Below are 15,099 nucleotides of genomic sequence, written 5' to 3' on the forward strand. Positions count from 1 at the left end.
TTCCACAGTGTGGATCTTCAATACTCTAATCAAGAAGAACCGCGGGTACTTTTGCTAAGTATACTTTTATCTAACGGACTAACTCATTTCCTGGGAGTCATTCTGATAACCAGCTCCTAATTATCAAAGCAGAAGAAACAAGCCAGTCAAGAATATCCTCAGGCATTTTGCTTGAACCGTCTGTGATATGTCTGAAATATTTAACTGCTGTTTCAAAAAGTTTATTTTGCAGTTCTAAACTTCAGGCCTACGTGACTGAAGTTTGTCCATGGTTCTCAGTGACCCTTTAAAGGGAGTGACTGAATTTTGTTTGCAAGCTAGCTTGGCTTTTGTCATCCTTTGTTTAGATTCTGTGATCGGATTTTCATCAAAGCAGCTAAGTTTGTGTTTATATCAAAGGATTCCCTTCAGGTGGTCATAATTTCAGGAATATAGTCAAATTTCCTTTTTTGTTTATCTATCATAACTGTAATATCTGAACATGTTTTCTGGGTTTCCCCCGTCATCCTTGGTAGAATCTCATTTTAGCCTCAATTTGATTTACGTAAAGACTGATTGACAGTATAAAACTTCTGAAAAGTTTCTTCTAAAATGTACTGGCACAAACATATAGCTCTCCAGTACCTCTCTAAGCGATCTCCTTTTTGTTTTCAACAGTCTGTGATGAGTTTAAATCTATACTCAATATGTTAAAGTATTACAGAGTCAGAGAACAGAAACCTTATATCTATTTTCTTTGTAGTGTTCATTATCTCACAGACCTCTTATTTATTATTTTGCAAGTTGAACCATGTAACCCTGTGCAGTTTTCCATAAACATATTTACAGTTTTGAAGCCTTAAATCTTGAGATGGTTGCCAGTATCATTTGAATTTTTTAAATAATGGCATATTTTCTATATTTGCCATTCTGCTTCACATGTATTTTTTTAATACTTTTCCTTCTAACTTGATGGTACTGCACAATGTGTGGGTAGTTCTTGGTAAGGCTCAGCTCAAATGCTTGGTGTTGCCTTCATCCCCTATAAGATGAATTTAAAATAATGAGACAGAGTATTTAGAACTATCTGTATGTGTACTTTGAACAGTTTATAGGTGGAAACTCCTACCATTGTATGAAAAGCTGTTCAAGCCGTTTCCTCTTACAGCATTCAGTTCTTTTTTTCTTTCAAAGTTTTTCCTCTTGCTTAGGTTAAACTGATTACAATCTAAAAAAACACTTACCTAAAAAGGAAGCCAAGCCCTGATAATTTATAAAAACATTAAAAGTAAAGTTATTTTGTTACTAGCATGGCCTTTCAGCCACAGCAAACAGCATTTAAAATCTCTTCTAATATTTATTCCTCAGCACCTTGATACCACTGAAACTTCAGTCTCCTTCTACAATTTTTAGCAGATTACAGAATAAGAACAAATTATGTAGTTTAATAGAGGCAGGTCAATAACAATATTGAATTTGTGCCAATGTTGAATTTATTTTGGCAGAAAGGGGAGACAAGTGTTTGTGCTTAATTTGGATAACTGATTTTATTATTTTTTCAGGTAGTGCAGTTAGTTAACTGGAATATAACTTAATAGGAACTTTTTTCGTATAGTTAGTAAGAATATTTATAGAGATTGAATTTTTTTTTGTAACAAATAAACTATTTGAAGAAAGATTTTTGCACTTTCTCTGCTCTTTGATTACTGACTGGAGTTTTCCAGTGTTTGGGATTTATGTAATGTATGGGAATATGTTAAGTGCGTTTATGTTGTTATTATAGTTTTTGTTACAAAAAATGATTACGTGACTGGCTCACTGTTATTTCCACTCAAGCAAATTACAGATTATAATTTTCTAAGCATCTGCTTACTGTTAGAATTGTAACAAAGTAGAACTATCTTAATTCTAGCTACTTCTAATTACTTCACCATTTTGATATTTGATTCAGAATTTTCCTACCATGTTGTGAGACTCACTCAGTGTCTCGTTCAGTATTCGTTACCATTATCACCTTCAGTTTGTAACTCTTACAACCTCAGAGAAGCTGGGTATTGAAGGAGCTCTCATGTGAACTGTAAGTTGTGAAATTGGAAAGTTTGCACAACAATTGGCTTCTTCGGACCATGCATAGCTTACTTTTGTTTCTTTCTCCCTTCAAAAGTTATTTGCTTTTAGAGATGAAAGATAAAGGAGTTTTCTGCACTGAATTTGCTCATCAGGTTATTCCCCAACTTAATTCTCATCGTATTTTAGGAGATGATCATTTTATATTTAGAGATCTTTTTACTGTTAACATCACTGAGTTTGCTTTCATTCTGAATAACTGGACTCTCTTAAGCTTTCAGTTCCTTTGTGTTTCGTAGTCCATTTACTTTCTAGCTACTTCTCTTGTTTAACTTTCAGTATGGTCCTAACATACTGTGTTTCGTTAACTGTAATGATAGCTTCACTTTTTTATTTTTCCATTGGAACCTCTCCTATTAATTCTCTTGTTATTCCCAATAACAGTGCTGTCAGTCATTCAGGGTTATACCTCTGATTTTACTCTTGCCTCCCAGCAAGAATCTATTCCATATCTAGCGGGCACACTCTTGTATCCGTTTTTGTGCCTATCCATGGTTTGTTTTAATTATTCCAAGTCACCTGAATTTCAATAACTTACTAAATAATGAAATAGCTTCTTATTCAAATAGCATTAGTTTAAAATGGACCACCTTCATAGATCATATAGAAATCGTAACTCAATGAATGTGAAATGGATAGATGATATTTACTATAACGGCATAGTAGGTAAATTCTTAAAAGAAACCATAAACCGATTGCTTTGCAGTAAGATACCTTCTATCTAAATGCTTTTATTTCAAAATACCTAACTTCTGAATAGTATCTCCGTTCCTATAGTAAAATTTTTTTTCTCAATACAGGATGAGTTTACTTGTAGCACAAGCAATGTGGATATTTTCCTCAGTAAATCCCGCTGTTACTCTGAAGGTGTTTGAGTGCCTCACGCAGATGTTTTCCCTTTTGATTTTGAGTCATCTGGATTTAGTTGCCGCTTTGGAATTTAAATACCTTTGTGCAGCATTTTTTTCCCCTTAGATTATGTGGAAATTGAGGAGAGGAGGCATGTGTGCCTCATGTACTGAGATTCTTGACCTTATGGACCGGTAAGGTGTATGAGGGAATATGTGAATTTTAACTACTGCGTAAGTATACTGATTGACATTCAGCCAAATAACTTAATCTAGCTCCACAGTTATGAAAAAGTGCTTTAACTGCATTTCTGAAGTGTGAGAAATAGTAGCGTGTCTTCACTCTGTGTTGTAGCTCTCTGCAGAGGTAACTAGGACAATGAAGTGAACTGATGCTAGAATTGGAAGTAATAGTTATATTGCTGTGTATTGTTATGAACTAATTAGCCCTGCTGATGATTCTTGATCAGTCCTGGAAAGCAAATAAACCTGGATGAAATGCACTCCTAATGGAGCTATACTGCTTCCAGAACAGTGCAGCTCTCCATAATACTGTGTTACATGTTGATATTGACTTGTTTAGAGTGAGGTGTCTACGTACACTAAGTTGTGTGGGCATCTACACTGTCACACCCAGATATGGTTTGCAGTTACTTTGAGAACTAAATTGTATACTCGAAGGATGCCCTGAAACACTTTGCTGTAAAGACACGCATGCTGCTGAGGGTAACTGGGACACCCAAGTATAGAAAAAAAGAGATGTTGTACTTTTGGTCTCCTTGCTCTCAAAAACTTGAGGGAGTCTGGAAATCCAGGATTGGACCAAATAGCAATCAGATGCTATAGCATCAAAAGGGAACATGCAAAATCTGTGATGGGGACAGCACTAAACAAGTATTTTATCTTTTCACTGGCTTCTGGGAGATCTGAATTATTTGTACTGAAAACTGCTGCTGTTTATGTATCCAGTTACTCTGCCTCCTGAGCTCTCTGTGTGCTCTTTCATTTAAAAGGAGGGATCTCAGTGGATAATATGCCTGGAGAGTACTACTGAGTGTCCGGTACTGCTGCTGTTTCCTGTTGTATACTGTTTGCTATTGGCTTTTTTTCCCTCCTCTATCTCAGTTCTTTGCCCTCTATCAATGATGTGATAACCTTGGGCATTAACAAGAAGAGATTTTAAAATATAGACATCCTTATTTGCAATAATAAACATGGGCTGGAAGAGGAGGAGCAGCAGAAACCTTTTATAGAACGCTCTTATTTAAAGCTCTCACCTTTTAGTTAATGCGAGTTAAGTACCTCTGAAAATAGATGTTATGACTGGCACTATAGAAAGAAATTAAGTCTAAGTAATCCTACGAGAAATTACATCTTGAATAGAAAAAAGAAGCAAAAAAAAATAATAATTTTAATGTGCAGTTAATGTCCTCCTTTTAGAGACAACACAAAGTAAGCATGTCAAAATGCACAGACATTTCTTTCAGAAGATTCAAAGGAGTTTTGCTAAATCTTTTTCCTTTGAAATCCATGTTGTGTTTTTTTCCTAGGTGTTTAGCCAACAGTGCTAATACAAGGCTGCAATTTAGCATTTAAAATTAGCTTGTGATACAACTTCTGACACAGCCCACGCGGCTGATAAGTCTCTTCTGGTATCTAGCAGCTTTAAGGGCATGATCCTAACATACATCATGCCTTTTATTTCATTGAGAGTCTTTTAAAACAATTTCTGTTATTGCTTCTTGATGATTTGCTTCAATGTAACATCATCTAAAGTAAGAATGTCCTGGGTAAGTGACCACTGAATTGTTACCCTGTGCTTTTCTCTCCAGTTTTCCTGTATTTTGCATGGTCCACTGCTTGTGTATACCCACTTTTAAAGTGTTACTCTTCTCTTTTTTTATTCCCTTCCCAATATTTTGAGTAATCAACTATTAATAACCATAATTTCAAGGGTTCTAAAGGGATGAGGAGGAAGAAGCAGGGTTTTTTGAGGAAATTTTGCCAGTTCATACTCAACAACCGGCACAGGTAACAGCCTGTGAAAAGAAAAAGAAAATTTTTAAAATAGGTGTTGGCAGTGAGTATGTACTGTCAGCAGCGATACTTTGCACTTTTCCTATTCACTGTAGCTGCTGAGACTTTGTAGAAACCAAGAATAAAAGTATCACTATTAGGTAGACACTGTCAAATTTATAGAGCAAGAAGAGAACCTTATCAGATGACATGGAATCCTTAAATACCACCAAAGGGGAACAAAAATATATACTACTCATGTTTTAAGACGGGAGGAAGGAAGGCAAAAGCTAAGGGATAACAAAACAACGCTAAGGCTCTCAGATATGACTGATTGGTCTGAAGGCAGGTAAAATAGACTTGAAGAATGTTGTGTGTTGGCTGGCTTGTCTCTCTCACCTACATCTACTTACAGTCTTTGCTTCTGAAGTATGTGCATAACGGACCTGCTTTTTGGTGTAGAATTGCTCAGGAATGGACTGTAAAATAGCTTGATACATTAGAGAAAACACTGGAAGCTTAAGAAGATCTGCCATTATTTTTTGCTACAGAAACGTTGATTTCGGTACTTTATTCCCTCAAATGAAGTGAATAATTTTGAGAATTAACTATTTCGTATATGGAAAATATGCATATGCTAATTTTGCATTTATTTAAAGATTGTGATTTTGTTGATTCATGTGTTGCAGCAATGTCATAATCCTGGAAAAAGGCCTATTGTTGCTGCACGTTTACAAGATTGTTTAAATACTTAGGTATGCACAGTGCTGCTACAAAATACTTGGCTGTCTTTTGGCAGTTCTTTGGTATCACCCGAAAGCATGTTCATCGTAAAAAGACCCTGGCCATCTAGCTGACTTTCCGCATGCTTCAGGGCAAAGTAACAGCTAACATAACTCAGAAAATCATGTGCCAGATTTTAACAGCAGTAAAATATATATGCATATATCAGTAATATATCAGTAAAATGTAATTGGAACCTTTTGCTAAACCTGTCGAGAACATGAAAACACCTTCTAGCCTGGGACACGTAACATGGAAAATTCTAATTTCAAATTAGTTTAATATTCTCAAATCCTAAGTAGTGCTAAATCTCCCTAGGAAGCAGAAAGAACACTGAGATAGACGAAATCTTAAGCTGTAGCCATTGCAGTCTGCACAGGTTGTAGATTTCACCGTCTGTATTCCACCAGGTTTAGAGCAGCAAGTACTCCTTGACTGTGAGACTTGGGGAAATGTCCTTCCTGCCATGGCCTCCTAAGAAACCTGAGCGCATGGTGCTACGTATTATCCTAAATGCCTGGCACTCAGTTGGAAAACAGTATCAGTAAAAGAGCCTGTGAATTGAATGCCTTAATAGTGCACATGAATCCTGGCTAGCATTAAAAGCTGTCTTCCTTAGTTTGATAGCATAGTAATCGAAAGTTTTTAATCTTTTTGGAGAGCACAAGGCACGTTCCATAGTTCCTGATGCTCAAGTAAATGAAATGATAAGTCAAGCCTCAAAAGTTGAAACATGTGACTGCTACCAAACAGGTCAAATTACGTAGTTTCCACATACTTTCTCTACCTCTACCATCTTAATGTTTGTTTACTTCCCAATTTTTTTTCTTTTGGATTTTACTGTATAAATGTGTGCCTGCTCGTGTTTCAAAATACTGTTGACTGTTGCTTTATGTTATTTTTATGGGATTGCTTCAAATCCAAAGATATTATCACTCATTGCATTTCCTGGCTCTTTGATGAGTTACTGCAGCTGATGGATGACATACTTGAGAAGGAAGCAGCCTGCATTACAACAGTTACTAACGTGGACGAACTGGAAAATTAAATTCTTTTAGTTTGCAATTGATCTTACTGCAGTACTAAGATAATCTTTTTACTTGAGAAAGAGTAGAGAAACCTTTACTCTTATAGTGTTAATTATGTTGCAGGATAACAGCAGCAGAAATTCTAGAAGTATATACCTCTAGTTCAACTGGATAAAGTTTCACTATAGTGTAGGGCCTGGTTAATGATTTCGTGGCTTTCCCATTTGCCTGGAAAATGCCACGCTAGTTCCTGATTTAAAACAAAATAAAATATATTTACCTATGTGATTATATGTGAAATATTTATATTCTTTCCTTTCAAATATCAGATGACTTCAGGCTGAGATGAGGATCTAGACAATTTGGCCTTTACCTCTTATTGGCTTAATTCTTTTTATCCCCAATAGTCTGTTCCCCTAAGTGCAGGAGAATAGTTTTAATATATTAACTGCAAATTGTTGTGTGTCATGAGTCTAGCAAATTTTTAACATGAAGAAGCAGAATTTGAAAAGAGGAGAGGCTGTTTGGGCTTTATTTTACCTTTTTTCCCTTTTTTTTTTTTTTTTTTTTCCAACGAATACTTTGAAACTTTACCACATTATTAATTTGGTGGGGATCCTGTAACTCTTAGTTAGTGGTATCAGTTGATGTATATATCATAAAATTGTTTTCTTAATTTGTCATCCCTTTCTTCTTCCCTGCTCCCACATATCTTATGAAGCAATAGGAAAGCCATTTTTCTAATAGAATTGCGTGTGTGGCAGAGCTGATGATGCAGGTTTTTCCTCAGTTTGGACATTCAGTTTCTCTTCGGTACCTGATTGCTATTTTTATGATACAGAAGGATAAGTCTCTTTCCTCTCTGATTGGATTCAATTCAGTGAATGAGCATAAAATTCACTTCCGCTTAAGAGGGACATACATCTATCCCCATATTTTCAGCCTGATTTTCAGTGGAAAAAAGGCCTATGCAGGCATGCAGTGGATGTAGGGCAATCACAGATTTTTGCCTTTTTCTCCATATCCCTGATATTTTCTAAGACAAACAATAGGTTGTTTTTCTGATCTCCGGGAAAATGAGCGTCATTTGCAAACTTCTGTTAAAGATGATGGATGTTGTTTCCATATAAAATCTACTGAGTCCTTTTTTGACCTGAGATTGAAAAGTAGAGCTATGTTTTAGAGTAGCTGTGAAGTTCATGAATGTTCAAGCTGCTGAACACCTGTCAATGTAAAATGGGCTGTTAGTTTTTGCATTTGAGTCAGGAAAAAAATTGCAAGTCATAATATCACTGTTATATATACTGTTTGATCTATTGTAAAAAAAGCTATGCTTCTTTTAATAAACAAGTTGTATATTTCAATATGTTTATGAAAACAAATATTTTAAACTTAATGTGATTTGAAATGACTTTTTCTTATTTTGTGATTAAAACAAGGAACGTGATTCTAGAATTCAGAACACCTCATTCTTAAATGCTGTTTTGGTGTATGTGAATCTCTTGATGCAAGGCACAAGCTATTCTCTAGCTAATTGAAAGTTTCTATAACTATATACTACAGGATGTATTGGTCCTGTGGGATTTTGTTTTTGTAGTTTTTCCTTTTGTTCCCTCCCCATCTCCCATCCAAGCAGTTAGTATCAACACTTTTCATCAGAGTACTGGACCAGGTGGATCGCTGGACCATGATTATATGATAAATTTTCTTTTCTTAAATCTTTACTATACTTGAATATTGTAACTTCAAATGTGCTCCCCAGATAACAGGATGAGACTCTGATAGCAGCAGAAATTCTGAAATCACCTTATGGAACGAACCTTTGGTAGAGGCAATTTACAATAATGTCCTCATGTACTGTTTCTTCTTGCCGGTTAACATGTGGAGTTTTTTCTTCTCGCACACTTCCCTGATCCTTCCTGTTGCTGTAATGTTACCTGTACTCTTGCACCGCTGTACAAGCGAGGGATCAGAATTCCCTTCTAGGCCCAGGCTATGGAAACTTTTATGTCCACCTGGTGACCCAGGCCATGAGATTTATTGTTTTTTTTGTTTAGGTGTATTTTTCACATGATGCAAAATCGTTTACATTGCTTGGCAGTTGTTGTCACTTGTTGTCCAGAAGTTTCTGAGATTGTAGAGTTTTCACCTTTTACACTTAAGTGTCTAAGGCTTACTTCAATATAGGTCTTAGAAGTAAAATTTCATGGTCATGAGAGATTTCCTGCTGACAACTTTCTTTTGCTTCTCTGAACTCTGACACAAAGTGGGATTAAGTTCTAATTTAGTAAGTGTCCTTTGATATGCTCAAGTATATGCAGGAACCAAGGCCTTCTTTCTTACCATTGGTTTAACAGTGCAAGTTACCTTTTTGTGAGCTGAGATCTGCCATTGAACTGCTCTTCTTAATTTGCTTTGGGGTTGTTACTTTTTTGAGTGTTTGTTCTTATATGTAATAATAACACTACCCAAATGTCTATCTTCAGATATTGGAATTACGTTGTCAAGATGGAATTATTTTTACTAGTATTTTCTTGCCCATGTTAATGAAATAGAGGAAAATATGACATCTAATTCTTGTTGAACCCAATCTCACCCTCTTGATCTTGCTATGTAAAATAGGAACAAGTTGGTAATCTTTGAAATCAGATTTTGAATTGGCAGTTTCGAAACTATTCACAGGATGTTTCCTGTTGGGCTTCCATCCTGCTTGCAGTAATGTAACTGAGTGTTGCCATATTATATCATCTTTGCTCTAATTGCAAGATTCGTTAATTTTCTATTGTTGTTGTTTATCAGACAGCATTATTGAAACGGCAGAGTCGATACATACGTTCAACAGTTCCTGAAAATGCAGAAAAAGAAGCTCAAAGTTTGTTTGTAACTGAGGTAATGCTGGAACTGCATGTGGCTATGTATACTAGCAGTGTTATATATGCATTGTTTTGCTTCTGCTTCATTTAATCTTCAAAAAAAAAAAAAAAAGCCTTGAAAGACTACTAAATGTTTATTGCCATTTATATGGCAATGATTTTGAGGAAAAATTTCCAAGAAAACTTGGTACTTTTTACATTTTTTGCTGGAAAGGAAGGGTTACAGGATAACTTTAAATTATATCATTAGTGTAATTGCCTTTTGTGGATGCTTCTCTGCACCCTACCCCTTAATGCTTTGGGCTTTTCCAGATGATTATGGTTGGCTTACATACCTTTGACTAATATTGGAAGCAGCAGTGAATCTAAATGAATCAATGTAATTTCATTTTTCTGTTAATATTTCACCCCAAGCCATTTTCTTCCATGGCATAATTGTTCATAAGTTTGTACAGTGTGCTGGGACAAAGGTATTCTTAACTCTAACATTTGTAGAGGGCAAAATTCACCCTGATTGCTGAATTACTATCGTTACTTGTTGAGTTTAGAAAATTCAGTACCGGTTTTCTTTTGCAAGGCAGTTTACTGGCAATACAGCTTTTTGGAACAAATGATGTGTTTCAGTAAGACCTCATCTGCTAGAAGTGTATCTTTTATAAAGCTAGAAGATGATGAATACAGCTGGTATGTGAACTGATCACCTTTGGTTGTCTTAGAAGTCAAAGCACGATTGCCCTGCAATTGAAAAACATGACTCAGAAAACTCGATATTACAATATTAACACATTGCACGTACTGTTACAGAGGCAGTGAAGTCAAATTTGTATTTAAACATATACTTTTTGTGCACTTAAATGAATATTTAAATTCAAACTGCATGCTTACAGCTGTTGAAAAACAAAGACATAACTGAGCTCTGGACAAGACCGCAGAAAATGACATTGTACTCCACCCATACTGCTAAAACAAAAAAGTAGTGATTTATCTTGGCTTCCACAAAAGTAACATAAAACTAGCAAAAGCAATATGGTACAAAATTTTGTATGTTATATGAATCGACTTACATGTACACAAATACAGCACCTAATATTTCAAAAAGATTGTAATATCTTTCAAAATACAGATGTACTGCTTTCCAGGCAATTGCTCCTGCTGTAGCTCATTAAACTTCATGATTCACCCATAGCATTCCTCACTCCTTGTTTAACGTGCTCAAATTTATCTTAGAATTGCTTAGGACAGATATTAAGGGTAACTGTCGTTATAAGGAAATCGCTTTAAGGTTTGAGGTAGATTCTGATGTTTGGAGCTCCCTCAGTTTTCTTAGAATTACAACAGACATTTGCAACATGCATATTTCAGAAGTTAAAACGCTATATTATCTTAATGTGCATCAGCTGAAAAACAATAGATGATACAAAAAAGAACTGTAAGAATTGTAATTGGCAAGATTTCTTTTCTTCCTGAAAGGCTTCAGTAAGATACTAAAGGTAAAGCAATTAAGATCGTAATCATAGTCAGAACCAGGGGAGTGCCAGCTCAAGCAAGCAGTTAAGAGAAACTTTAGGTTGGAAGGTGTGTTTCTTCTACATAGAGCATGTGTCCAACACATAGCGATAGTAATTCATAAATGGCCGTAACATGGGAGATTTTTTCTGTTCTAGGGAATGCTGTTAGTTAATCATCTTCCATGTAACACTGATATTTGGTTTTTGGGTTTTTTTGTTTTTTGTTTTTTTCCAATAGTGCATCAAAACCTACAATTCAGACTGGCATGTTATTAACTACAGATATGAAGATTACTCAGCAGACTTTCGACAGCTTCCAAAGTATGTATGTTATGCAGTGGTATAATGCAGATTTTGAATTTGTGAAGGACCTTTAACTATATTTAAAATAAATCAATTACAGAAATATATTAATTTATGTAATGTGTAACTTGAAATATGCTGTATCAGTGTTTAATTCTCTGTAGATATTCTTAAGATTTCTAGGTTGGAATTAGTACCAATGAACCTGAAGGTATAAAAACAACTTAAGTCATTTCCTGGAATGATCTGTTAGTAAAGCTGCCTTAAGTCTTTCACAGAGAGGTCAGAGTGAGAATTTGTGTCATTGATAATATAAGAGCAAATAGGATAACTATTTACTCTAACTGAACAAGGTAAAGTTTAGTTGAAGTTAATATCAGCATATCCTGATTTTTGTAGCTGCAAAAGAAACTTTGAGGTCTCTCTCTAGGAGCTTAAGAGGATAGAGCCTAGTGCAGACAAATATTCATAGGATATTAGCTGAGAGAACTGGACACAATTATTTTTGAGTGTTGTAAGAATATACTACTGTGTGCTCTTAAAAAGCAGACAGTGTTTTGAGGGTGATTTAGAAATGTAAGCGAAGAGGTGAAATTCAGGTGAATCAGCTCTCCTTTTTTTTAAACTGTATGCTCATCCTTGTTACAGACATTAAGTCTAGTATTAATTCACAGTCACTTAAAAGCAATTGACTGCTTTTATGTGCTTCTGTCAGAGGAGTTCTTGGAGAAATATATAACTGCAAATAAAACATTTTCAGCATAAATATGAAAAATTATGAACACATTAATTAGTTCTTGCTGGATATTTAATCAAATTTAGTTTCACTGTGCTGTAGGTGTTTCTTATTAATGTGTAATTTTGTATTAATAATTGATAAAAACTGTAGAAATTTTTGGAAGAAAGGTTTTAGTCAAAACACGATTTAAGGGATTTTATTTCGATAGGAGATGCTTTTCCCTTTAGTGAAAAGCTCTGCTACATTTCCTGTACGTACTACAGATATGCCTTCTAAAGACTTTCACAATGTGAAGAAAGTCTTCATAATTTTTTTGATAGGGAGAGGGGTGGGAAAGGTGAAATTGAAGGGAGCTTGCACTGTTTTTTCATTTGTTTCTGAAATGTCCATTTCCAATTAACAACTTCAAAACAAAAATACTACTTCTGCTAACATGCCTGATTTGTCCTTCGTAAGTCCAGATAACATTTTGCATTGCAGTTCTTTTTTTTTTTTTCTTTTACCATGTGTATCTGTCACCTTAGTGCTAACCAGTTAACCTGTTTCTTTGTTATTCTTCGTAATAAAATTTTCTTCTTGTATATTTTCTGTGTTGTAGTAACTCTGTTTCCAAACACTATCTTGGCCTAGAAATTTCTCTTCACAGCATTTTAACTTCATCAGTCTTTAAGTTATGACTTTCTCCAATTCAGTTTCTGTTTTAGCTCTTTCCATTTTTAAACCTTTAATACCAATGTTTTCTCATTACAAAGTGAACATCAAATACTATAAGATTTATTCATCTTCTTTGAATGATTTGCTCTCTTGAATGGTTCCCTGGTGGAATTCCCTGAAGGACATTTCCAGGGCAGCTCAAGGCACAAGAACTGTATCTTTATATTGGTATTTTGTAAAGAAAGAAAGGAGGAATGGGAACTGAGTCATTTCTTCTAGCGAAATGGAAGTGCAGTGGCCTAGTCAATCGATCACAGTTCATGTGACTGACCAATTTCCCAGTTAAAAAGGCCCACTGGTTTGTCGGGACTTGGATTTGCGGCTTATGTCAACGTATGCTATATGTACTGAGAAGATTAGAGCAGGTGTTTAAACTAGTGCGTTTTTTCCACAGAATGATTCAAAACAGAAGTCGAATCTACACAGTGTAATCTATTACAGATTTTGTAAACTGTCTGCTAGAGCAATCTTTCAAATTTTTCAAAATTTTACAGGGAGACTATAGATATTAGATCCTTAACTTTTGAAGTATCTGAGAAAGGCTAAATACACTGAATCCCACAACTCTTGGAAGATCTGTATCTTCCTTTCTTACTGTCCTGCATTTATCAGTTAAGAAATAGCTTTCTGTCCTTGTGATAAGTTCTTATCTACTGCAGGCTTTGTAAAAGTCAGAACTTGATTTTATTTGCCCTGAACAGCAACTAATCCTAGTCAGTAGGAAAGTGAACATTTTGAGTGCGTTGTCCTGAAAGGAGCCAATGGTTACAGGTATTAATTCTTGCACCTAAGATAATACTAGGAATGTAGTGGTGGGCGTGGGAAAAGGCATTTAGTTCTCTCTGGTTAAGTATAAGGGCAGCTACTAGCAGAACAATGAAAGGACTGTGGCCGGGATGTACAAATTAGGAGGACTGCAGGACAAGAAATGTATTTCATGAAAAACACATGTTTTTAGTTGGCTATTATTGTACTTTGCCTTCACTTAGGGAAATTACCTCCTTATTTTTGCAGCTATAAAATATGTAACCAGTCTCAAAGTTTCTAGTATTTTAGAAGCTTTTTCTTTCCTAGTAAAGGGACAAAATCGGAGAAGCTTCCAGTTCATTTATATGAAGTGGATGAAGACGCAGATAAAGATGAGGTGAGATGATAGCAATTCCTTACTTTCTCTTGCTTTCAGTAAAGAACGTTGGGTTAGAAGAAGTTAGAAGTTAGGTTAAGTGTTGATGTCAGTAAGTGAAAACGGAGATCAGCTTGAATAGTCCAAGCAGGAAAAACCTGTAGCTGTAGTACATACCTCCCTTCAAATAGTCTTGTATTCCCAAGGTCTGTTGTATGAGTAGAACAAATTGTAATAGAAGGTGAAGCAAAAGAAGTTTTAATACAGGTGAAGTATAATCCTTCTTTTCCAAAAAATACTTAAGCGTGCATGGCAGCATAGCCTGCAGTGCGAGTTAAAACCAGTTTATTACAAATTTCAGTGTGGATAAGTCCTGAAGATCTGTCATGGAAACAAAAGCTATTAAAATTTGGATAAAACTCCGCTGTGTTTTTTTTTCTTGTTATTGGCTTAGGAAAACCACATGTCTATAGCCTCAAGTAATTTTCTAATATATTTCAAGTGTCAAAGACTGTTTTTCAGTAACTGCTTCTGTTATGTGTGTGATTTATTTTGTTTTTGCCGTGCCCTATTTTGAAACAGAGTGGTTGAATGCCAGAGCTTTCTTTTTTTTTTTTTATGAGTACTTGAACTCTTGCATCACAGAAAACAATTAAAGTAAAATAAAAAGATTTTTCTGTTTTCTTACCACTTAACAATTACTTTGTTTTTAAATTCCTTGTTTTCTGAACTGCTGTGTATGAAATAAAAATAGATCCTTATAAATGTTGTTGAATTAAATGTGAAAAAGCAGTCCAGAGAGTGTGTCTGAATAGGTAGATTCCTAAACAGATTGTCTTGGGATGCTGTTTCTCCAATGTTGCTATTAATATATACTATGATATCTGGGCAAATAATTTCCTATCTCTTTATCCAATTCTTCCTAATATTTATAAAACAGTGAGTTAAAGCATGGAAAAAAATTAAATGGACAAATAGTTGTGATTGTTTCTAGGAGATATACTTATGCCTAGAGTTAATGATCTTCCCTACTACTATTAACTGGGCACTGAAAAAAA

At 35.1% G+C, this 15,099-nt stretch overlaps 1 protein-coding gene across 11 annotated transcripts in view; it reads left to right on the forward strand.

Annotated features, from left to right (window-relative positions):
- Nucleotides 1–15,099, forward strand: part of DOCK9 (dedicator of cytokinesis 9) — a 136,463-nt gene that overhangs the window by 39,026 nt on the left and 82,338 nt on the right. For all 11 annotated transcript variants that reach the window (XM_068928500.1, XM_068928520.1, XM_068928527.1 and 8 more), the window contains exons 3-5: nt 9,581–9,670; nt 11,401–11,483; nt 13,993–14,062. In XM_068928500.1, the coding sequence (XP_068784601.1) occupies nt 9,581–9,670; nt 11,401–11,483; nt 13,993–14,062 (243 nt within the window). The remainder of the gene's footprint in view (nt 1–9,580; nt 9,671–11,400; nt 11,484–13,992; nt 14,063–15,099) is intronic.

Source organism: Struthio camelus, chromosome 1 (assembly GCF_040807025.1).
Source record: "Struthio camelus isolate bStrCam1 chromosome 1, bStrCam1.hap1, whole genome shotgun sequence".
Classification (NCBI taxonomy): domain Eukaryota; kingdom Metazoa; phylum Chordata; class Aves; order Struthioniformes; family Struthionidae; genus Struthio; species Struthio camelus.